This window comes from Caretta caretta, chromosome 14 (genome assembly GCF_965140235.1).
Source record: "Caretta caretta isolate rCarCar2 chromosome 14, rCarCar1.hap1, whole genome shotgun sequence".
Classification (NCBI taxonomy): domain Eukaryota; kingdom Metazoa; phylum Chordata; order Testudines; family Cheloniidae; genus Caretta; species Caretta caretta.
Genome location: NC_134219.1, coordinates 24,642,558 through 24,667,512, shown reverse-complemented (window position 1 = coordinate 24,667,512; position 24,955 = coordinate 24,642,558). Strand labels below are relative to the sequence as shown.

At 49.7% G+C, this 24,955-nt stretch overlaps 1 protein-coding gene across 4 annotated transcripts in view; it reads right to left on the bottom strand.

The window, feature by feature from the left end:
* Window positions 1-10,537, bottom strand: part of SHISA6 (shisa family member 6) — a 399,954-nt gene extending 389,417 nt beyond the window's left edge. For all 4 annotated transcript variants that reach the window (XM_048817850.2, XM_048817851.2, XM_075119373.1 and 1 more), the window contains exons 1-2: window positions 10,442-10,537; window positions 8,835-9,707 (exon numbers count right to left, since the gene is read on the bottom strand). In XM_048817850.2, coding sequence (XP_048673807.1) covers window positions 8,835-9,436 — 602 coding nt within the window. In that variant the 5' untranslated portion in view covers window positions 9,437-9,707; window positions 10,442-10,537. The remainder of the gene's footprint in view (window positions 1-8,834; window positions 9,708-10,441) is intronic.
* Between the last annotated feature and the right edge of the window lie 14,418 nt (window positions 10,538-24,955).

Below are 24,955 nucleotides of genomic sequence, written 5' to 3'. Positions count from 1 at the left end.
CAATGAAATCTTAACTTTAGGCTCTCTAAGGGCCAGATCCTGATCCCATTTACACTGGTTTTACACCAACGTGATTTGGGAGTGACTCACAATTTACACTGGTGTGGTAGAGCTCAGAACCAAGGTTATAGCTAAATAATATTCTTGTATATTATGAAGCAGTGAAAATGCAAATGAGTTAAACTGGCAAATCAACAGAGAAACGAAGAGAGTCTCTGTGAGATCATCACAGACTAGGCTTGTTCATGACTATGCTGGACAGTGGTAGGAAAACACGAAACTCACAACTAAAATGCTACTAGCCCTGGGGTGGAACACAAATAGCTGTGTAACAGTGATCAACACCACTGCATAACAATGTAAGAAAGGAAGTGAAAATTGAAACTATTGGTGGAGTTTGTCAGCAGAGTGCAATTACTTTGGATGGAACATGACCAGGATACCAGGGCTAATAGCCTCTCTCTCATAGAAAAATGCCCTGGGCTACTTAATGGCCATAGATGGCTATAAGACTTTGGATTTGCATCTCATCAGCGCAAGGGTGCCTCCAGCAGCACTGTCCCCTAGCAGCATTCTGGAGTAGTGTGTGTGTGCTGAGTCAGAGAGAACACTGCCACCTACTGTACCAGCACCACGACTCCCTGCCGTACCTACCTTTTCCTTCGATACACCTGTCAAAATATTAACCCGCCACATCCCTCCCTAGCTCAGGAGAGCCGAAAGGAACACAGCACAAGGTGGCACGGCTGAAGGAAGTGACAGATGTCTAGAAAAGATACTCAAAGCAACTGAAAAACAATGTCCCTCCACAGAAGAGCAACTAAGTACGAGAGATAAACCAAGAAGAGGAGGAGGAGAAAGGGAATAGCAGACTTTCCAAGAAACTTCAGGGTTATGAAAACTGCACGATTTACACTTAGGCCCAGATCCAGAAAGGTATTTAGGCTCCTTACCTCCACTGAAATCAATGGAGGTTAGGAGTCTAAATACCTTTTTGGATCTGGGCCTAAGCTCATACCTGATTGAATGTTCAGAAGACAGGTGTCTATACTGTGCTCATACAGTAGACCTGCTAGGGCATAAAAGTAACTGTGCATGCAGAATATGCAGCTCCATGACTCAGAAGGTATTAGCATGGATGAACATATGTTTGCAGCAAATATCTGCTTGCATATTTTGTGTACACAACTTAGGGGTGTGAAAATAGGATCTATCATGGCAAAAAAAACTAGGCTTATTCAAAAGAAAACTCTTTCTTATGCTGCCATGATAGGTAAGAGAAGATTCAAAAGTCACCCAGAATTAGAAAAGATATTTTAAAAAGCTTCTGGTCTCCAAAGGGTCAGAGATCAATTAGTAGTTACGAACTTGAGGAGTCCGCTATACCAGAGGAAACATCATGATCGGAAACCAAAGCTGAACTTGAATCCATTGTTACCCGGTGATCAGCTATTAGCAGTAGAGAATGGTAATTAGAAATCAGGTAATTTATACACTAAATTGGATTCAAAGGTCTATATAGCAGTCAAGAACAGGAGAAACTGCACATTCAAAGCCTTCATACAGGTTTATCACTGAAGAAAACAAAGTGGCATCAGGGTCCTGAATAATACTGGAGTCAGGAACTTGGCCTTTGAGAATGACTACAATAAAATGATGCTACATCTGGGAGAAGTTCAGGAAGGGAGACTGCAGTTAACTAACTTCCACTATGGAACTTGAGCTCGATTCTTCAGAATGCTTCAGCAGAGGAGAAAGCATGGCAAACAGTAGTCATTGGAGGTGCAAACTGTGACCAGAGACTGTGGGTAGCTATTTAAAGTCTCCTAGAGGCAGAATGAAAAACTACTCATACGTGGACACATGCACAAACACACACATATATGGGGCCTGATTCTGATTCCCATTTTTTTTTTTTACACAACACTTAATTCCACTGACTTTCCTGGAGATCATTCTGTTTTAAACTGGTCTAACAAAGTTCAAGTAGGCCTATAGCTGCATTTCATCTACTACTGTGCAAGTGTGAGAGAGCAAAGTTATATTTACTGAGATGAAATGTAACAGGGTTCACACTGAGAGACAATCTTTACCTTTCTTTGTTTAAGGAAACAGTGATTTCTGGCTGATATACCATTTTCTTTAGAAAAAGGATGGGACACTGAAACCCTAATGTTCCTTTAAGGGTGGGGCTTTGGAGTGAGCAGCTGGGACTGGGCAATTCTGAATAGGCAGCTGGAGAATGAGAGGACTGGACTAAGTGTAGTGAGGGCAGTCAGACCCTTTGGAGAAGAAGGGAATCCAGGCACCATCAGTGAGAAACAGTTAGTAGGAAGCAGAACAGAGTGTGCATAAGAGACATTTGGATGAGTCAGATAAATGAGACACAGAAGAGGAGAATGTGGGATGAGCAGAGCATAAAAAGAACTCGGTAGAAAGAGGAAGAAAAGAGCAGAAGTGACAGAGAAATAAAATCAGCTGGACAATCCATCTGAAAAGATGAGTGTTCTTAACGCTCTTTCATTGCTCTGGGGAGATGCCTAGCTTGAAGTGCTGCTCCCCTGATGTTGACTAAAGAACCACATACAAAACCCTTGTCCTTCAACTGTCAGGGTACAGATAACTGGACATTGGATGTGAACCAATCCTGGCTTGGGTTTTGCAAAACCAACCCTGTGAGTACTTTTACCCATCTCACCTATTGATTAGCGACAGGTCTTGAAAAATCCATCTGCCTACTCACCAGTGGTTTCCCTGACAAACATGGAGGCTTAAGCCATCAAGCAGGATGTAAGAATTAGGAGAATTCTCTAACCCATCATTTCCTCATGAAGAAAACCTTCCAAATGTGAACCAACTCTGATATGATAGAGTGCAGTCTTCCTGAATCTGAAGACAGGAAGCCCCAGTGCCTCTGATGTTGCTCAAGGCTTTGCCTCAAAGCAGACAAGTTAAATTGACAAGAGAGTGGTTCATTTCACTGCAGTTCCTGCTGCTGCTACTTGGGACAGCTATAAAAACAGCCACTGGATTTATCTATGGAAAGGAGGATGCAAAAACCAGAGGTGGGAAGAGGTAGAGTAGTAGAAACATCTCCCTCTTCCATCCTTGTACCAGCCAAGACGACATGGGAGATGGGTAGAGTAGTCACAATCCTATGCTCTTCCAGTAGCAGCAGGCTCTTGAGTTACTATTCAATGTGTAAAAAGAAAAGGAGTACTTGTGGCACCTTAGAGACTAACCAATTTATTTGAGCATGAGCTTTCGTGAGCTACAGCTCACTTCATCGGATGCATACCGTGGAAACTGCAGCAGACTTTATATACACACAGAGAATATGAAACAATACCTCCTCCCACCCCACTGTCCTGCTGGTAATAGCTTATCTAAAGTGATCATCAGGTTGGGCCATTTCCAGCACAAATCCAGGTTTTCTCACCCTCCACCCCCCCACACAAATTCACTCTCCTGCTGGTGATAGCCCATCCAAAGTGACAACTCTTTACACAATGTGCATGATAATCAAGTTGGGCCATTTCCTGCACAAATCCAGGTTCTCTCACCCCCTCACCCCCCTCCCAAAAACCACACACACAAACTCACTATCCTGCTGGTAATAGCTCATCCAAAGCGACCACTCTCCCTACAATGTGCATGATAATTGGATGAGCTATTACCAGCAGGATAGTGAGTTTGTGTGTGTGGTTTTTGGGAGGGGGGTGAGGGGGTGAGAGAACCTGGATTTGTGCAGGAAATGGCCCAACTTGATTATCATGCACATTGTGTAAAGAGTTGTCACTTTGGATGGGCTATCACCAGCAGGAGAGTGAATTTGTGTGGGGGGGGTGGAGGGTGAGAAAACCTGGATTTGTGCTGGAAATGGCCCAACCTGATGATCACTTTAGATAAGCTATTACCAGCAGGACAGTGGGGTGGGAGGAGGTATTGTTTCATATTCTCTGTGTGTATATAAAGTCTGCTGCAGTTTCCACGGTATGCATCCGATGAAGTGAGCTGTAGCTCATGAAAGCTCATGCTCAAATAAATTGGTTAGTCTCTAAGGTGCCACTCCTTTTCTTTTTGCGAATACAGACTAACACGGCTGTTACTCTGAAACCTATTCAATGTGTGCAGTTAGAATGGAATAGATCTTCAAATTTATCAGACATGTAGTAGCCAGAGGTGGATATGAAAGATGGAGCCTCCAAGCAGGATCCAATGCTAGCACCCTGGTAGAAGTCCCAGCAGTCTCCCTTCTTCTCAGCAGTTGGGGGAGGCAGCGAGAGCAGATCTGGGCTTCTTATCAAGGTATGGACTTTGCTGAAACCCCAGTGCAACCATAACCACCCTTGTCTTTCTTATCTGGCTCTGGCTAATGGAGGAGGTGCTTTAGTCTGCAGGGTACCAGTCTGGTAAATTTCTCAGACCGGGCCACAGAAATATAGTTTTCACACTGTCCCTGAAGCAATGAGTGGAGCAGTTACTTCTGCTGAACGCTAAATAGGAGTCACGGGGCAATACTACTAGTACTGAATTATTTAGGTACTGCTACATGGGGATTTGGGGTCTTGACTCCCAGAAGAGGAGATTCTGGGTCATCCACATATGCCACTGATTCTGGCTTTTAAAAACAACAACTGAGCTTCCTATTTTGTTGTCATTGAGGATTCTGTAACTGGCTCTCTTAATTTAAATGAGGACACGGCCATATGTAATTAAAAAATGCCCATGTAGAAAGAAATTGCCATCAGCCCTGCACATGTGTTTGCAGGGAAATGCAAGAGAAAATACTGGTTAGTCAAAAATGTTAGAAATCAGCAGCAGTTTATATCTAGAGCACACCATGCATTAGTGATGACTGCATAACTCCAGAGTGGTGAAGTGAGACCAAGCCACGAGTCAGTTGTTCACGGTTAGGCAGAAAGATTTTAAAAAATTCTAAAAGTCAAATCATTTGAAATAGTCCAACTGCTTCCACAGCTTTGGGTGTATTTTAGCTTCTGCTTATCAGACCATCCAGACATATTATTTTTACAAATCAGCCATAATGTTGTCATTGTTCTTGCTTATTTGAAAACCACAGAGGCACCACTAATACTTTATAGGTATCATCCTATAAAACAAGACCAAATTTTCAGTTGTGAGATGCACATGCATATAGCCCAATGAAGAGTCAGCCGCTTGTTTCCTATGGTAGTGATGCATGCATAAACCAGCCACTCTATCCAAAGCCACACTTAAGCCTGATAGCCACGGAAAACCTTCTTCTAAATGGGCTAATGCTGCTGCTGGAAAAAATAGCTGAGAACTTTCTCACACCACTCTGTTAAACCACCCTCTGTAGCTTTTCATTGCAAATTGTATTTTAGGGTTTGACCGTAAAATACAATTTGATCCTGTTGAAATCAATGGGAATCTTGTAATTGACTTCAGTGGGGCAGGATGGGGCCCATCTTGAGCTTTTTCTGAAAATGTTCTGATTTCTGTTTAAATTGCCATTCACCTCACTCGGAAGATTTTGGTGGGATGCACGCCCTAATATTTAATGTACACTGACATCCGTTCAGTGCATTATTCCAGATGTGAAACACAACTCATATTGACATGGCCCCAAATGTATGTATATACCTGACCACACTGTTTTTTTCTCACCATTCCCATCATTCAGCTGTAGTTCTCAGGGACAAAGGGTGCACAGTGCCATTCTATAAATTTACATTATGTTTAGGATGCAAACAGCAAAATTCCATAGACCATGCATCCCTATCAGTTGGAGATATGCTTCATAATATTTAAACCCATATGGCATGTTAATCAAATTTAGGTTAAACATCTATGAGAGGTATCATCTTTATCAGCTACCACATTATAATAATAAAAGTCAAACAGTTCTTTAAAATGCACTGGAAATCAAGCTTTTCAAGCACTCAGTCTGCCATTCATACCCCTCATCCACACACAGGTGATTCATTTTTACCAGTACTTATCTAAATAAAGCAAAGGAGGCATCAAAGGAATGGAAATGACAAGAATAACTTAGACAAGTCTAGCAACACTGCCTATTATTCCAGTGGGTACAGGAGCACAGTAGCAAAAATAACGTCGGGGGAAGCGTTGGATTTCAAAACACCTCCAGTTAGTGGGAAGATAGACCATTATTGGGGCCCAACTCCACACCCCCTAAAGGAAAGGGGACTCATTAATGGGAGTTATGCCCTACACTTATTAGTTGCAGATTGTTTCAGCTGGCATAAAGAGGCATAGCTGTGCTGAAGCCAAAGGAGAGACGCAATTTGCTGCAGTTGATGATCTAGTCCTCCTGGAAACAAATACACAGCACAAGAATCGAGTCCTGATGCGACTGCTTTTGGAACCCCTTTACTCTACAGACACAAATCACCAAAGTTGAACAATTAGAACCAAAGGATCTGTGCTCAAATTCAGACACTGCAACTTACTTAATAATGCAAAGCTTTTCCTTTCAGCAGACAAGGTTTTGGCTGGGGGCTCCTCAGCAGGTGTTAATCAGGATAGCTCTGTTGGCTTCACTGGGGCTGTGGCAATGTACACCAGCTGAGATTTGGATCTCAGAATTTGTGTATGAGAGACAGTTAGAGACAGAAGATATATTTTATTTTAAACTCCTATCAAATACAGAACTCCTCTTTGTGCCGCTTTACTTTTTTTTCCCTCTGCGTAAGAAGCTAAAATTTCCACTCCCCAAACTATGTGGTTCACATTTTTATTTCAGCTTTTAAAATGTGGTCAGGGTTTTTTGATAAACACAGTAAATGAATTTTTAATTAAGATGATTTAAATTAAGCATTATCTGCCAAAGACACTTGCTTCTTCCCATGAGAGTGTGTTCCAATGCATTTTTCAGAAGTAGTGTCCCATTGTTTTCAAGTTTATATTTGGGAACTCTAGGAACATACAACATTCCAGCATTAGACAACATTTTAAGGTACTAGCACACCAGAAATTGAAGTCAGCTAGGGACATTCCATAAGGAAAAGTGACATGGAAATCTGACCTTTATATTTCCAAATGGACTTATATTGGGCACCACCCCAACATATTAAATTTGTCTCCTACAGTTTCTCTATTAAAAGCATTAAGTATTTCATATTTTAAAATAAAAATGACACTAAGATACCTCCCTAACATTCCCCCCCACACACAGGGCCTGTAGCTTGAGTTATTTGGAAAATCCCTTGACACTGTTTGCCCCCACATGCTATTTTGGCATCTCTGTCAGGGGAATTTGCTAACAGGCAAAGTGGGAACAGGCCAGTTGTTGCTTTTGCTTCTCACTTTAATGTCCCGACAATGTACCTGACCAGAGGCTCGGCACAGTGTAGGGACCAGGAGGAGAATTCTCCAGTGGCCCAGCCAGAGAATTTGGGCTTGGTTGTCTGGTACCCTAGAATGTGAGTGTGAGAGAGTGCAGAGAAAGGCACAGGGCCAGAGGGAGAGAAGATGAGCCATGGAGAGACCTGCAGGGTAGAGAGGACAGGAGAGGCTGAGCCTGTGTGCAGGGGGCTTAGGGCACTAGACTTTGCAGCCAGGGGCCTGGCTGAGTAGTACCTGGGGGGAACTGTCCAGCAGCCCGGGTGCTGAATGGCAAGCAGATGGGAGTGGGATGAGTGCAAGCAGGGATGAGGGTGCCCTAGGGCACAGGGCTGTGGGTCCCCCAAAGGGCAAAGAGTGCCCCACACCTGAGTGCATTCATCCGCTGGGGCACATGGAAGGGTGGGAAGTGGGGAGTGGGAGGTCTCCCCTTCCCCATGGCTGTCTCACTGCCTCCCTCCCCTGTGCATGTTCATCCTCCAGAGAGGGCAGGGAGTCCTGGTGGGGCGGGTGTGTGTGTGTGTATCAGTGGGGGCATCTCTGACCTGCAGATGTTCAACCCCAGGGCAGGCTGAGGGGCTTAGGATAAATGTATCCCAGCTCGGGGGTATCCCGGAGGCGGTGGAGAAGAGTGGTACTTTTGGCCTGGGGTCTCACCTCTGGATGATCATCTCTGGGGTAAGCTTTGTGGGGGAGGCCGTGGGGTGGGTTCCCCATATAGCTGGTGAGCGGGTTCTCAACTGTGGATGATCATCTCCAGGGTGAGTTTGGGGAAGGGGTGTCCCAGAGGGAGCAGGCTGTGTGTATGTGTGAGTTAAGGGTGTCCCAGAGGGGGGCATCCTGGAGGAGTCAGGCTGTGGGAGGGCACTCCCCTGTGGATGTTCATCTCCCAGGGTGGACTATGTGGGGAGCTACAGGGTGTCCCAGAGGGGCTGGACTGTGTAGGAGGCTGGGGGCTGTCCAGGGAGGGGGGGATTGGCTGTTTGCGGGGCTAGGGGGTGTTCTGGAGGGAGCAGGCTGTGAGGGAGGCTGGGGGAGTGTCCCATGGGGGTCTCACCTCTGGGTGTTCATCACCCAGGGTGGGCTGTGTGGCACTGTCCTGGAGGGGCAGGTGGGGTGTCCCAGATGGGATCTCACCTGTGGATGTTCGTCTCCCAGGCTGGGCTGCATGGGTGTCAGGGGGTGTCCTGGAGGGACGTCCCAGCGTTGGAGGGGATGTCCCGGAGACCTCTCACCTGCAGATGTTCATCTCCAGGGGTAGACTGTGTGGGGACTGGGGGTCTTCCAGAGGGGTGTTCCACAGAGGGCAGGCTGGGGGGGTGGTGGAAACAGAGGGTGTCTCGGACGGGGCGGGTGGCGGGCTCTCCCCTGTAGATGTTCATTTCCCGGGGCGGGCTGTGTGAGGACTGGGGGTGTCCCGGGGGGGGGGGGCGGGCTGCGGAGGGTGGGGGATTGAGGGGTGTCCCGGGCCGGCGGGCTCTCACCTGTGGATGTTCATCTCCCGGGGCGGGCGCCGCGCCTTGTCGTAGGCCACCTTGGCGAAGACGCCGGCCACCAGCACGAAGGCCACGGCGCCGCAGGAGATGTAGACCGTGGCGTTGGTGCTGTCCTTGGCCGGGTCGTACTTGTCGGGCTGGCTGCCGTCGGGCGGCGCGGGGCGCAGGCCGGGCGTGGTGATCCAGCCGGGGCTCTGGTAGTTGCGGCACTGGCCCTGGTCGAGCTTCTCGGCGCGCTTGTTGCAGCAGAAGCGGTAGTAGCAGGTGCCGCAGCAGTAGCGGAACCCGCTCTGGCTGTTGTTGCACTCGAACTCCTTGTCCCACTGCCCGCTCACGTCGTAGTAGCCCCAGCACGTCTCGTGCGCCGGGCCCGGGGCCGCCCCGCCGCCGCCCCCGCTCACCGCGCTGGGCGCCGCCGCGGCCCCGGGCCCGGCCAGCGTCTGGTTCAGCTCCTTGGGCGGGCGGGGCGGCCGGCGGGCCGCGCCCTGCGTCCGGTTGCCCTTGGCCCGGGGGGGCCCGGCGGCGGGCGCGGCCAGCAGCAGCAGGGCCAGCAGCTGCAGGGCCAGCAGCAGCAGCGGCAGGCGGCCCATGGCGGGGAGCGGGGCGGCGCGGGCCGGTCGGCGGGCGGAGCGGGCGGAGCGATCAGGAGCCCCGGCGCCGCCGCCCCATGGGGGGCCCCGGGCACAGCAGGTGCCGCCGCCCGGCCTCGGCGCTTCACGGGCGGGCGCCAGGCTCTGACGCCCCGCTCTGGAGAAGCCCCTTCATCCCGGCAGGAAGCGAGAGGCGCTGGCCGGAGCCCTGGCCGGCTGCTCGGCGGAGATCGGCGCGTCCAGTCCCGGCCGCTGCTCCTCGGGCCACGGGCTGGGAAGAGATGGGAGAGGGGGTCAGACCGGGGGAGCTGGAAAGTCAGAGCCGGGGGAGCGGAGAGAGAGGGGATGGCGGGTGGTCGGAGACCGGGATCTGCGGGTCCGGGGGGGGAGCTGGGGAATCAGAGACCAGGGAGTTGGTGATTTGGGGAGCCGGGAACCGGGGGAACCGGTTGAGGATCTGGGAAGCTACAAGGGGGAAAGAGGGCAGAGAACAGGAGTTGTCACCACGGGGCACCCAGGGGATGAGGGGGGACCGAGCCGTGCCCCAGCGAGGATTCCGCACTACGGAGAGGGGTTTGCGGGGATGGGGGGTTTCAGAGCTGGGACAGGGGGGTGCTAGAAGCAGGGGGAGCTGATGGGTGCAGAGACCGGGGAAGGCAGGGGCCGGGGCCAAAGGCAGCCGGGGTGTGAGGGGCAGGAGGGTGCTGTGGTGGGTAGGGGAGGGTGAGAGGGGGCAGAAGGCGGGGGGGGGGAGGCAGGGCAGGCAGCAGGGGTAGTTAGCGGTAGCTGGGGGTAAAGGCGGGGGTTGTTACGGGACAGGGGGAGGCGGCAGAAACCGGTGCCCGAGGCGCTGGGCTCGGCAGCGCAGGGGGAGGATGCCCGACCGGGGGATCCCCCGGCTCGCCGCCCCCGGGCGCCCCGCATTGCCCCTGCCAGCCGCGGAGGCAGGCTCCGCTCCCCCGGCCCCCCTGCAGCCCGCCCGGGCAGAGCCCGCGCCCCGCTTACCATGCCGCCCGGAGAGGACTGCAGCGGGCTCGGCTCGGCTCGGCGGCGAGTGGCGCGGGGAGCGGGCGGCTGCCTGAGCTACAGGCGGGAGCCGAGCGCCCAGCCTTAGGTCCGCCCACCGCTGCCAGGCTCGCTCCTGACATCACTCCGGGCCCGCGTCACCGGCACACGGGGTGCTGCTTAATAAACATGGGCCCAGGTGCGGCGGCCGGGCCGGGGCAGCGCGCGCCCCGGGGGTCCCCTGCCCGGGCTCTGGGCTCCCGTCGGGGCCGGAGGCGGGCGAGCGGCAGCCGTCCCGGCAGAGCGGTGTCAGGGCAGCCAAAGGCTCCCGGTGAGCGGCTGGGGCTGCCTGGCCCGAGGGGCTGGCCCGGGGTCCGGGCTGTGCAGCGCTGGGAAGGCTGGAGAGGGCACGTGGGGAGAGATATCCACTCGCACCCGGGGCTAGCGCTGACCATCTGGGCATGGGAGGAGGGGCCGGGGCTGGGCTGGAGCCCGCAGTGACCCCTGGGCTGGAGGGACTATCCCGAGACCTAGCCACGCTGCACAGGACAGGGTCTTGCACACCCGTGCCCAGCCAACCAGAGCAGGGAGCGCTGACAGGAGGTTGTGAGGGGATGGGGTGGCTGGCAGTTACCAGTCACTGGAGGTCATTCCCCATTGGGGCTGGGTGGGACCCTCCGCCCCTTGCTGGTTTGGTTCCCGATGGACAGGCCTCCACACAGCAATGTGTTGGCAACCTCAGCTGGAAGGCCAGGGGTTGAATGGAGGAGGGGACTGTGCTATGGGCTTCCCCTAGTCATAGTGCAGCGGGCGGGGGCTGGGGGGACACTGCTGGGAGAAGCTCAGATTGCTCCTGACCTTGTTCTGTGAGGGCACTTACTGGGGGGTTGCCAGCACTAAACTCCTTTCATTTCAAACCATTATTGGCTCAGTGGATTTCTGTTCTGACAGGAGCCAATGTCTTTACTGGTCTAGTGGGAGCCTTCCCAAGCCAACCCGTATTACTAGATTTATCCATCATAGTGAGAGAGCCCTTAGTGCCAGTGGAAATGCTGGATTGACAGCTCGGGAAACCGATGGCCTCAGAATAGGTGTGACATGGGCAGCGGCAGCAACTCAAGCTTCCCCACCGTCACCCATCAGTTAGTGTCATCCTGGCTAGAGAGGGGCAGGGAAGGGGGCGGTGTTTATGTGTGACACAGGAATGTGGTGCCCATGCCCTTCTGTGCTTGGCTTGGCTTCTGAGATTGCTAAGAAGGTCCCCAACTATGGCTTTGTGCTGGAGAAACCTGCCCTTGGGGAATGTGAATTGAATCCCCAGTGATGTCCATACAGGCCATTGCACAGCAATCACGACTGTGACCAAGGCAGATACTTAGAGGTGAGAGGGTTTGTATCCGATTTCCATCCCTAGGAGCCATCCAGTCTCCTCCTCAGAATTTGCTCTGACTAGGTCATTGACATTGTGCCTGTACCAAAAGTTGACATTTCCCTCCATGGAAAATTAACTGAGACACCTTTAAAATGTTTTCTTAAGATGCAAAAGAAATCAGCAGCTTTAAGGACACTCAGAGGACACTGGAGAGGATCATAACAAAGAGAAACACAGTGTATAGTGGAACGGAAGTGCTTTCCCGAGAGCTATACACAAGTAATCTGTCCTCTGTTGGAGAGAAGGAGGAAGAGAATGGTGAGAGAGAGGGGTGAATGCTTAGAAAAAGTCCAGAACGTTCATTCCCCATGGCCTCATACTTTATATGCAGGGCCCTACCAAATTCACGGCCGTGAAATCTGGTCTTCCCTGTGAAATCTGGTCTTTTGTGTACTTTTACCCTATACTATACAGAGACCGGTGTTTCTCAAACTGGGGGTCCTGACCCAAACGAGGGTTGTGGGGGAGTTACACAGTTATTGTGCGGAGGGGTCATGGTGTTGCCAACCTTACTTTTGCGCTGCCTTCAGAGTTGGGTGGTCAGAGAATGGCAGCTGCTGGCCAGGTGCCCAGCTCTGAAGGCAGCACCCTGCCAGCAGCAGTGCAGAAGTAAGGTTGGCAATACTATACCATGCCACCCTTACTTCTGCATTGTTGCCTTCAGAGCTGGGTGACGGGAGAGTGGCACTGCTGGCTGAGGGCCCAGCTCTGCAGGCTGCAGCGCAGAAGTAAGGGTGGCAATACCATACCATGCCATCCTTACTTCTGCACTGCTGCTGGGGGCAGCACGGCCTTCAGAGTTGGTCTCCCAGCCAGCATTTGCTGCTCTCCAGCCACTCAGCTCTGACGGCAGCACCGCCGCCTGCAGCAGCACAGAAGTAAGGGTGGCAGGAGGCGCGACACCCCTACAATAACTTTGTAACACCCCCACAACACCCTTTTGGGTCAGAACTCCTACAGTTAGAACACCATGACATTTCAGATTGAAATATCTGAAAACATGAGATTTATGATTTTTAAAGTCCTATGACTGTGAATTTGGTAGGGCCCAATGTATATGTCATGTCCCCTGGGCATCATAGGTGTGTAACGTCCACGGATCGGAGGGTAGCATTTTACGCCCACGTTGCACAGTTGTAAAGGTTTATACGGGATATAAGACCATGGAGAATCAGGCTCTGAATCTCGCACTACCTCTGCTACAGGGTTGAGATGAGTATTATAGAAATCGGGAGGATGCTTTATTTTTTTTAACGAGACTTATACACATGTTCCCAGTAGGTAACTAAGGTCCAGGGTGGTTAAATGACCTGGCTAACATCACAAAGTGAGTCACTGGCAGAGCAGTTGTTAGGAGAACCCAGCAGTGCAGACTGCCAGTCCCCTGCTCTAACCTGGGCCAAATTCAGCAGTGATGCTGCATAAACCAATGTAAGCTAGGCCCCTCTCCCACATTGACCTATTTGCTGAGGTCTGAGGGAGTCTAGGGGAATGAAGTGGAAGCACTGGTGTAGTCGGTCTAATTTATACCACCTTTTGTATCACTTCGGAATTTGCTCACTGGCTCTCCCAGAAAAGAACAGACTAATGAAGGCTGAAATCACAAGCCTGAGTCCAGCCTACCATGGGTCCAGATCATCCTCTCCTGCAGCAATGCCCCCAGGAGGGGCTGGGAGAAGGCAGATTCCCATTATGGAGTTTCCTCCAAGTCCTCCTCTTGAAGGTGGGAAGGCAAGTTACCTCTTCCTGACCCCCTGGGGAAGAAGCAGGGAGTCCAGATGACCCACGACTCCTCCGAAAGATATTGTGACCCCACCACTTCCAGCTCCATCAGAGCCAAACTGCAAAGGACCCTCAGCCTATGGGTGCCCCACACCTCTCCACACCCATTTCCCAGCATGGAGGGACTCTGCTGCATTATCTTTCCTATGAATTCCCTGTGCAGTTGAGGGTGCAATGTGTACCCACCGCACCTCTCCACCTCGTCTCCATGTTCACAGAGCCTGGCCCCCTTGGAGAGCCTCTCTGCATTGTCCTGAACAGGGGGGTGTGGTGGCATTCCCTTCCACCTGTGCAAGGAGCTATACGTTCAGAGGGCAGCCTCTGCGGACAGCTCTGCAGGATCCATTAGGCTCACGGTTCCCAAGAAACAATGTCACTGATGCTCGTTCTGCTCGGGTGCCAAATGCCACAAAGGCACCAGAAATGTCCCACAAAGCACAGCATTGACTGCGCTGAGCGTTCCCTGCTGAGGTACCCAGGCTCCTCAGGGCAGGGACTGGCCTTCCTCTTATGTGTCTGTCCAGTACTCAGCACAGCAGGCCCTTGGTCCATGATCGCGCCCTTACATGCTACTATAATGCAAATAATAATCCTGGGTGTATTTGCCTTGTCCCCTCCCACTTAAAATGCTAATAATGTTTAAAATCCTGTGCTGCTCCCCAAAATTTCTTCAACAGTCTCCTTGGCCTGCCCTGAGCCAGGGGTCTGTGCATGGAAGGAGCTGGATGAACATTTTCTGTGGCAAGGACCCAGTTCCCCTAAGGAACAGGGTTTGGTGAAGCATTTCCAGAGTGGGACTGGGAGATCCTTACCTAGCACTGGTTTCCCAAAGCCAACATCAGATTCCGTAGCTTGGGCCCTTCCCTCAGACTCAGCAGTGCCCACCAGAGCCTGCAGATTAAAAGGAAAATGGCTGATGTGCTCATATGAGGAAATTACCCTAAGACCAAGGTTCTGGAGTGCAGAACAGCCTCTTCTGTGAAAGGGATGGTTTAGGTAAGATAATCATGGCTGCAGCTCTGCTTTCCTACAGCCATTGCTATGTGGGGTTCGATATAGGACCTGCAGCTGGGCCAGCACTTCCTCTCCCATTTGGAGCCTCCTCCACGCCAGATTGTCATTTTTTAAGGGTTGAAACCTAATACCAGGCTGCCACTCCTACTTCACAGAGCTCCATTGCCCTACCACCTAGCTCCTCCAAGCTCCAGGGCCCTTATCCAAAGCCTATGGAAAAGCATGGGCTTTCGATCAGGTCCCAGCCTCAGCTGCTTGCAAGTATTTTGTTTGTTTTATTTTGTTTCCTACCCAGGGAACTTCAGTGCTCTGTTCTTGTTCAAAGGTCTGGCTGCAAATTAGATTCTGACTGTAAGTAACAGCTGGCATTGCTTTCGCTTGGGTGTTTTCTTGCCTCCGTGAACTTTGGAGTGTCAGGAATCGTACCTGTCACTGTTTGAAGACTTTCACTGAGGCTGAGGCAGGAAACCTCTTGTTGGTGCAAACTAGGGAGTTGTAACTTCTTCGTGATAGGGCCTTTTTCACCCCTTCTGAGTTCTAAAGCAAAGGGAAGTACAGATCCAAGGCACGAGAGATGCCATTCCTCACAAAGAGCCCATCATTTCCAAGCTGAAACATTTAAAACGTAGCCTAGCAAGGCTAGGACATGCCTTTATTTCCTGCTTGCTAAGACTATTCAATAACAATAATATAGAACAATGGTTTTGAACCTGTGATCCCCAGAGGGTTCACAGACTCTGTCTAAGGGATCCACGGAAGGTTGTCGTTACCACAGAACAGTGGTTTTCAACCTGTGGTCCGTGGACTCCCGGAGGCCCACAGACTATGTCTAAGCTTTCCAAAGGGGTCTGCACCTCCATTCAAAAAATTTTTGAGATCCGCAAATGAAAAAAGGTTGAAAACCACTGGTATAGAATTATGAATTCAGAAAAACAATGAATAGGTAAAGGAGCCTCTCTGCTCATCTTACATCCAATACTAGGAAGGGATCACGGCTGGAATTAGATGGTTGATTGTTCAGATGATGACAAGAAATCCTTATTTGACATGCAATGTGCAGAGAGCATCCTTTGAGACTGAGCAGGACTTTAGGTCAAACAGGCAAGAGAAGTATGGTCTGGTGTATCAGGCCCTGAATTGGCTGCAAGACATCTGGGTTCAGTTCTTGGTTCAATGTGCCTTTGGGCAAGTCATTGCATCTACCTTGTGCCTCAGTTTCTCATCTGTAAAATGGAATATCCTTCCACTTCATAGGGCTGGTGTGAAGATTAACTGTCTTGAGGCACTCAGCTGCTATGGTGATGAAGGCCAGATGGATAGAAGGAACTTCATGTTCAGTAACTTCTATTTAATCGTTTGTCAGCTACACAAATTAGCAAGTCAAAATAGTTCACTTTTTGCCTGTGTATCTTCCTGCCACCTGTTGGTATTGATGACTTGTAAGGAGTTTGTCAGGATCACTCTGTGCGCCCAGGCCGATTCTTTCCTGCCAAAGGATTAAACGGGGACCATGGATTTTTACTAAAATGAGCACAGCACTTTGGACATAAATTTTTCTTCAAAAATGAATGTATCCATAAGACACCAAGATTATGGTTATTTAGGGCAATTGTGACTAAACTGAGCACTCTCTTGTTTGCGTAGGTGTGAGCTTGTTTTGTAAGTTATAGAGAAAGGATGGGTATGATTGTGGAAGCACTTAGGAGCTCCCATCATAGACCAGGACTCCAAGGTGCTAGGCACTGTACAAACACAAAACAAAAGATGGTCTATGCCCCAAAGAACTGACAATCAAAGTATAACACAAGAGACAGCAGCTGGCTACAGGCAAAGGCAACAAGGGAGTACAAGGAAACAATGAGACAGGGGTCTCGGCTCACCTAAGGAGAAACATAGTAACATAGAAATTGACAGACTGGATCAGACCTTCTAGTCTGATGTCCTGTCTCAGAGAGTGGTCAGCATCCTGGCTGGAGGTTCAGCAATGTAGTTGAAGTTGCAGCAGGGATGCTTTAGTCTAGAGAGAATTAGTCACTGCAATTAAACAGCAACTTGCTTAGAATAACAGTCACCATGCTCTTTTCGTGGGCCATTTGCAAACAGAACAAGGGGAAACTCATCCAATAAGTGATTAATTGCCTGTTATTCACCCAGCTCTGTTTGTAGAGAAGGTTGAGGAGCCCAGACCAAAGCTGGCACACCCCTTCAGGCACCTGTGCAGCTCATTGGATCCCTAGGAAGCCAGAGCCACATGCAGAGCGGCCAGGCTTGTTCAGTGGCATCACATTTCCCCTGGCTTAGGAAGGAGTTCTGGGGCAAAGATGCATCCAGCCGCAGGTGTATCAGCTTTTCTGACTAAACTCTGTGGGACTGGAGGGAGGACAATGTACATCCCTCAGTGGCTCATACACTCCTCTGCTGCCCCACCCAGTTTCCTTCCCCTTCTGCAGTGTGAACTTTAGAGCACCAGGGAGGTATCCAGAGGAGAAGGGGGTGGTGCTGTGGGAGTAATTGAGCCCCTTCTATGCAGGGGAGAGGAAGATCCACAAACAGAGGGCCCCTCTGTGCATGGATTTTGGGGTTATGATTCAAGCCCTACTCCTCCCTTCCTTTAGCAGCAAGAGCCGTATTCTCCAAATTTGCGGATGATACTAAACTGGGAGGAGTGGTAGATACGCTGGAGGGCAGGGATAGGATACAGAGGGACCTAGACAAATTGGAGGATTGGGCCAAAAGAAATCTGATGAGGTTCAATAAGGATAAGTGCAGGGTCCTGCACTTAGGACGGAAGAACCCAATGCACAGCTACAGACTAGGGACCGAATGGCTAGGCAGCAGTTCTGAGGAAAAGGACCTAGGGGTGACAGTGGACGAGAAGCTGGATATGAGTCAGCAGTGTGCCCTTGTTGCCAAGAAGGCCAATGGCATTTTGGGCTGTATAAGTAGGGGCATAGCGAGCAGATCGAGGGACGTGATCATCCCCCTCTATTTGACATTGGTGAGGCCTCATCTGGAGTACTGTGTCCAGTTTTGGGCCCCACACTACAAGAAGGATGTGGATAAATTGGAGAGAGTCCAGCAAAGGGCAACAAAAATGATTAGGGGTCTGGAACACATGACTTATGAGGAGAGGCTGAGGGAACTGGGATTGTTTAGTCTGCAGAAGAGAAGAATGAGGGGGGATTTGATAGCTGCTTTCAACTACCTGAGAGGTAGTTCCAGAGAGGATGGTTCTAGACTATTCTCAGTGGTGGAAGAGGACAGGACAAGGAGTAATGGTCTCAAGTTGCAGTGGGGGAGGTTTAGGTTGGATATTAGGAAAAACTTTTTCACTAGGAGGGTGGTGAAACACTGGAATGCGTTGCCTAGGGAGGTGGTGGAATCTCCTTCCTTAGAAGTTTTTAAGGTCAGGCTTGACAAAGCCCTGGCTGGGATGATTTAATTGGGAATGGGTCCTGCTTTTGAGCAGGGGGTTGGACTAAATGACCTCCTGTGGTCCCTTCCAACCCTGATATTCTATGATTCTATGATTCTCCCTGAGTGGAAATTGTGGTGTATTGAAGACTGTGTCAGAATAGCAAGCCAACATTTTAAGAATGGGGGATTTCCTGGTCCTGCTGGCAGCATGCAGGGTTCTGTAAGGAAAGTGTGCAAACAACATCAGTGTGGAAAGAGCCAACTTACACAAGGTGGAGTGAGTTGTGCCTCTCTGCTTGGGGGAGCAGCCTGCTTCGTCTCTCTCTGTTCTGGGGTTCTTGTGTGTTATCGTTCTGAATTCTAAGAAAGAAAGTTGTGTTACATTGTTGCCTTTCAGCAAGAGGATTTTTATGTTTTTATCTGACTTCTCTTTGTGTATACTATGAACATGACATAAATCTTCCAGTGCTGTCTGCATCAGCAAATGGGTTGTGGACGTCTGTGACTCTCCAGAACTGGAAAATTATGCTACTATCAAAGGAGAGACTTCTGCTCCTCATGTCAGGACATGGCAGCTCTTGGTGAACTAGGCAGAGCATAAGGGAAATATAAAAACACCCTGCATGGGGTCATCTTTCGCCCTTCTACCTACTGTAGAATTATTATTTCAGAGCTCTGTCCACTCGCTCTGTGAGCCACACAATACCTGCCAGTCTAACTTCTCTTCTTGGCTTTCTTGGTCTGTACCCTCACAAAAGGAAGTAACAAATTGAGTCTTAACTATAGCTAGGCACATTTTAGCCGGTTGCTGGAAATCTGCCAGGCAATTATTAGCAGATGAATGATTAAAATGGCTTGCCCATGCATTAGATATTGAATGCTGGTTTTCTTCACACTAATGTAAGTGTACAGGGAAAAACTGAATGGGAACATATGAAGGAAACTGTTATTTAGCAAGGAAAAGGGCCAGGAACTTGGCACAAGGGAGTCAGAGGTTGGTAGAATGGAGGCTGTAACTTGTCAGAAGAATTGGATTTCTGGTTCAGCCTACCAGGCTTGCTTTGCAGTCAGGACTCAGCCGTGCAGATGGGAGACTGTGCTGCATCGACCTACAACGGCGCTTTAAAAAGATATAAAAGTCCTAAATCTGTTTTGTCTCAGAAATAACGAGATCGAAAGTGCTTGCAACAGGTGTCGCGTAGTGCAGCGTTACAGCCCATTCCTGTCTTGCTCCGGCCTCCCTCTCACCCCCCCCCGGCAGTGGAGTAAGGCGGAGAATACAGGGTGACTCAGAGCCCCAACAGAAGAGACAGATATGTCGGCCTAACCCCAGAGTTGATTGTCAGGGAGGGAGTAGGGCCAGTGGATTGCACCTTTCTTCCTGGCTAGCTTGAGAACAGAAAATTGCATGTCTGGGTGCCGGAGATGAATGGCTGTGCGTGTGTTCCAGCAGCCTGCTCGTTAAACAGAGAGTGTATTTGGAGGGGCCAGGCCAAGCTAGTCGAGAAATGTGAGTCCTGCTCCTCAGTGGGTTTAAATCGGTCTAGCTCCATTGACTTAATTCACACCCATTGGGATCTGGGTCCTGATGCCCTATTCCAGCTGCCCCTCTTGACTTGCCAACCTGCTTTGCTGGGAGAACACCTTGCTCCCCTGTATTATTCTTCATTTTTACTGGCTGTGATAAAACCTTCCAGGAATCCCCTGCCCCAGGGGGCCTTCTCCTGTTCTCCTCACTCTGCTGTTGAGAGGAATCTGCCTAACATCCCATGCTGGAAACCAAACCCTTCCCAGCAGTGCAAGTCATACCCTCCCTGAGAAAGCCCAGCAGGAGGGGACTGAAGGCCCTGGAGACACGGCAAGGATTAGCCCAAGGAGCTGTCTTCCCATTCCCTCACTGGAAAGGTGGAGGGGGTGGAAATGGGCCTGGGGAGAATATGGAAGGAGCAGCGATTCTGGGTCCCCAAACCTACAGAGTCTGATGATCCACAAGGAACAGTGCCTGGGGCCACCACAATGGGAGCCTGCATCTTGGTGATGATTTGCAGTCCCTGCCACCAGCCTGGCAATATGACTCCTAGAGAGCCACACGGCTACCTAGCCAGTCTGCCTATTGTGCCTATCACCATGGTATCTGTTAGCTGCTTTCCCTGCAGCTGCACAGTACCAGCCGTAGAGGGGAGCCTACAGGAGACAATGCTGTTTGGAGCAATATTTCATCTCTAGAGGTGTCTGCAGGCTTTGGAGGGTAGCATGCTGTGGAGAGAGGCTGCTCACAGCATTCAACCCTTGGAGCCCCAAACCTGAGCGAGCCCAGGGACAGATGGGAGTAGGCTATGTAGCAGCTGCTCCTGCAGCCCATCTGGCTCCCCTCTGCACACATGACTGGAGTGGAGCAGCCAGGGTGAGAACTCGCCCTGAGCGCTCCCAGAGAAAGTAGCAGAGTGGGGGCTGGGAAAGAGCGCTGCTACCAAAGAGGAAAATTTCAACCTCAGGGAGCAACAGTGCAAATCTGGGCTTGACTCTCCTCCCACCTGCACCGGTGGGATCTATTGACTGTAGTGGAGCAACTTCTGCTTTACAGAGACTCGGGCCCCGTCACTGCACTCTGGAAGCAATATGCTCACTGCAGGCAAATAAGACAGCAAGACAGATGGGTTGGGAAGCAGCTGGGCCTAAAGGGACAGTTCTGACTTCACCCCAGACTTCACCTTCTGTTTACCACAACAAATACAGATGTGGCAACCCCTCATTCTGATCTGATAACAGATAATGAGGCTATTGAAAAACATAACCCCTCCTTCATGTAGGACCTGACTGCTTCCCCACTCAGTTATGCTGGTGTGAATCAGGAGTGATTCTACGTAAATCAGTTGAGTCAGACTGGTGGGACACTGGTGTAAATGAGAGGCAGTGCCCTTTCTACCATGAGGGTTGCAGCTACATTTCTTTTTAAAGTTGAATTTTTCACCTTCTCTCAAATCCACAAGAATAGTCAGATCATCTTAAGAATTGATAGGGCAGGTGACGGGTGGGAGTGGGGGAGGGAAGTTTGTGGAGGGAATCTGAAGTCTTCTGATGAAGAGGTTCCCAGGAGAGAGCACTCTAGAACTGCAGATGCTTTCAAAGTTAGCAAAACAAACTGCAGCCTTCTGAAACCCAGGAAATGTGCAGGTAAGGAACACTTGCTGCACTGCCCAGTCAGATCACCTTTGCTTCACTTATGTAAGGACGACAGCATACAGAGACATGGTACCTTTGTGTGTAACAGCAGAGTGCTGAATTGATGTCCTTTCAGAAGCTGGATACCTGCAGGCATGGACCTGTTCCACATCCCCTTGGCTTCTAAGAGCCATCTCTAAAACCTGGTGCTGCTGCCAATCCTTCCTTTTAATTGGCCAGGAGCACAGAGTTTCCACCAAGCCAAGGGTTCAGCAGTAAGAATGGAGAGGAATGGGAAGGTTTGGAGAAGGAAATGGCATTTGATGAGAGCCCAGGAGCACAGGGAGAGGAGAGGAAAGGAGTCAGATTAGACATCCAAGGTGACAGGGACTGCAGGAGGAATTACTGACTGGGATGCAGACAAGAGAGCATGATGGGGAAACCGCTCAGCTCTCGCAACATCGCTTTTAGCTTAGAGGGACCCAGTCTCTGATGGGAACATGGGCTTCCAAGCACTGGATACGCAGAACTATGGGCATGCGGGCTCCCCAGTATCAGGTCAATGCAGCTCCCGGGATGTGGTCTGCTAAGTATTAGATGAATGGAGCTCTGGTGACCTGGGTTGACCAGTACCAGGTGAATGGAGTTCTGGTGACATGGGTTGCCCAATATCAGGTAAATGGGTCTCTGTGGAGATGGGCTGCACTAAATTAGCGGATGGAGCTCTGGGCCTATGGCCTGCCCAGTATTAGGCAAACTGGGAACAAAAGATATGGGCTGCCCAGTATCAGGTCAGTGGAGCTCTAGGGATGTAGGCTTCCTGGTATTAGGTGACTGGAGTCGAGGGGCATGGGTTGCCCAGTGTGATTAAGGGATCTCTTTGTACTAACTGGCAGAAGGCACAGGGGTGCATAAGGGGGACAGGGATCCCCTGAGCCTGGCATCTACATACTAGTTTGCCAGAGGATGTCATGTAAGGTCTCTACTGAAAGCCTGTGCCACTGTGATCACCATAATCATTGTGAGATGTATGTATGGATAATATTGAAGGAGTTACATATAGCTACTGAAAATTATGTTCTTAAGGTCTGTGAGTTGTGGCCAGTCACCAGAAGTTGATAAACAAGTTTCTGTCAGGCTGAAGATGTTTATCTATTGCTCTGCTTACATGTAAATTGAGTGTTGTGTACTTCACACTGAACGCCTATTTACATTCTGAGCCAAATGCTAATCAAGTGATTGCAAAGTCTCCAGGGGAGATTCTAGACAGGAAAACTCTAGCAGCAGGTTTATCTTGTTTGTATCAATGGATTATTGGAGTATCATTGCAGAGAAAAAGACAGACTGTGCATCTTTCCACTGAGGAGGCTAGAGGAGAGAGTGATTTGTCTCATGACCAGAAGATCACAGCCAAGCTTGACAGTAACACACTGGAAGGATTTGGGGTGAGCTTTTGCTCTAGATGACATGGCAATGTCTTATGAGTTAAGTTAAGGCTTTATGGGAACCCAATATCAAATAAACTAGAGCCCCAAGGTTGTGGGCTGCTGAGGAGAATGGAGATCTGAGCACATGGGCTTCAAATGTCAGGTCAATGAAGCCCTGTATTCAGCAAAAGGAGTTCTGGGGATAAGTGTTACCATGAATTAGGTAACAGGGGTTCTTGGCATATCAGCTGGACCCACAGTAGGTGACTGGAGCTCTGGTCATATGGGCTGCCTAGTATCAAGTGAATGGACTCTAGGGATATAGGTTGCCCAATATTAAGTGATTGGCATCTAGGGACATGGGCTACCCAGTGATGGTCAGTGTAGCTCTGGGGGATTGGATGTCCAGTATTAGATAGAGTACTGGGGAGGTGGGCTCCCCAGTATTAGGTGACTGGAGTGCTGGGGATGGGGATTATTAACTGAATGGAGATCTGGACACATGGACTAAGAAATGCAGTTATAAATATGTGGGCTCCCACATAGGTTGAATGGAGCTAAGGGAACCTGAGATTTCCAGTATGAGGTGATTGGAGGTCTGGGGAGATGGGCTGCCCATTATTAAATTAATGGAACTCTGTGTGTCTGGGTGCCCAATATAAGGTGAATAGAGGTGTGGGGAAGTTGTCTGCCCAGTATTAGATTAATGGAACTCTAGGGACATTATCTGCCCTGAATTAGGTGAATGTAGAACCAGTATGTAGGCTGCCCTGAATTAGGTGAATGGAGGTCTGGGGATATTGGTAGCCCAGTATTAACTGAATGGAGCTCTGAGGACGTGAGCCTCCCAGTATCAGGTGAATGGAACTGTGGGAAACTGGGCAGCCTAATACTGAGTGAATCAAGCTTTAGAAATATTGGCTGCCCAGTATTAAGTGCAGGGAGCTATTGGGCATGGACCACCTGATATCAAGTGAATGGAGGTGGAGCTAAGGGGATTTGAGATTACCGGTATCAGGTGACTGGAGATCTGGGTACATGGGCTGCCCAGTATTAGGTGAATGGAGTTCTGGGTACATATCCTACTATGTGTGAGGTGAATGGAGGTCTGAGGACATGGGTTTCCAGTACCAGATGAATTGATCTCTAAATGTGGGCTGGAGAGAATTCGCTGAATGGGGTTCTGGGGATGTGGCCTGTCAATTATCAGGTGAATAGAGTCTGGTAACATGAGCTGTCCAGGATCAGGTGAATGGAGCTCTGCGGACGTGGGTGCTCATTTTGGGGTACATGTGGTTCTGGGAACATGAGTGTGATGGATAGGGAAATTTCCTGCAATATCCTGGACAAATCATACTGAATTAAGTTGAAGTATTTGGGAATTTCATTGTATGGAGTTGGGGTGATCTCTGGTAAGCTTATTAGCATGTGTGTAGGTTCACTTATTGTTTTAATGTGTTTTCTTTGTTATGCCCTTAGTTTAAAAATAAATGTGCTTGCTTAAAAAGAGTTGTGTGGTAACTAAAACCATGGGCAATTGCCCTGTTCATAGCCTTTGAAGAGAAAGCAAAGCAGAGATGCTGGTTTGTTCAGGCAGTCTGGCTTGCTGGTGAATTCCATGTGCAAGCAGGGAGCTGTGCAGTCTGGAAATTCCCCAGTGAGCCCACCCAAGAGAGGTGGTGTCTGGGGAGCTGAAAGCCTGCGAGGGAGTGCCCTTGCTGGACTAGAGGAATACAGGTGCAGTTGCTCTGAACTGTGACAGTGGGCTTCTGAGAATTAGCTGAATGGAGCTCTCAGAATGCAGCATGCCCACTGTTAGATGAAAGGAATTGTGGGGAAATGGGGCACTAGGTGTCAGGGGAACTCTGGGGATGTGGACTGCCTAGGATAAGGTGAATGGATCTTTGGGGACATGGATTGCGCAATATTAGATAAATGGATTTCTGAGTATGTGGGATGGCAAGAACTGGATGAAAAAAAATGTAACAAATTTTATAGACCTGGATTTAAACAGACTTGTTCACTGTAGTGTAGCAAGCAGATTTCGTAACTCTTCTAAAGCTAGGTGTGAAGTATGCAAATAGAAAGGGAAATTTAGCAAAGGGTCAGCATTGTCCTGACTAAAATACAATCCATTTTCAGTCAGAGCCTCACTACTGGAAGCCAACCTTTCATCCAGAGCTTCCTGTTCAGGAGACAACTTGATATTTAAAGTAATACTGGCAACTCTCCCCTCTGAAAATGCACTTCTCTTGAGTTATCTCTCTCTGGAACATCACA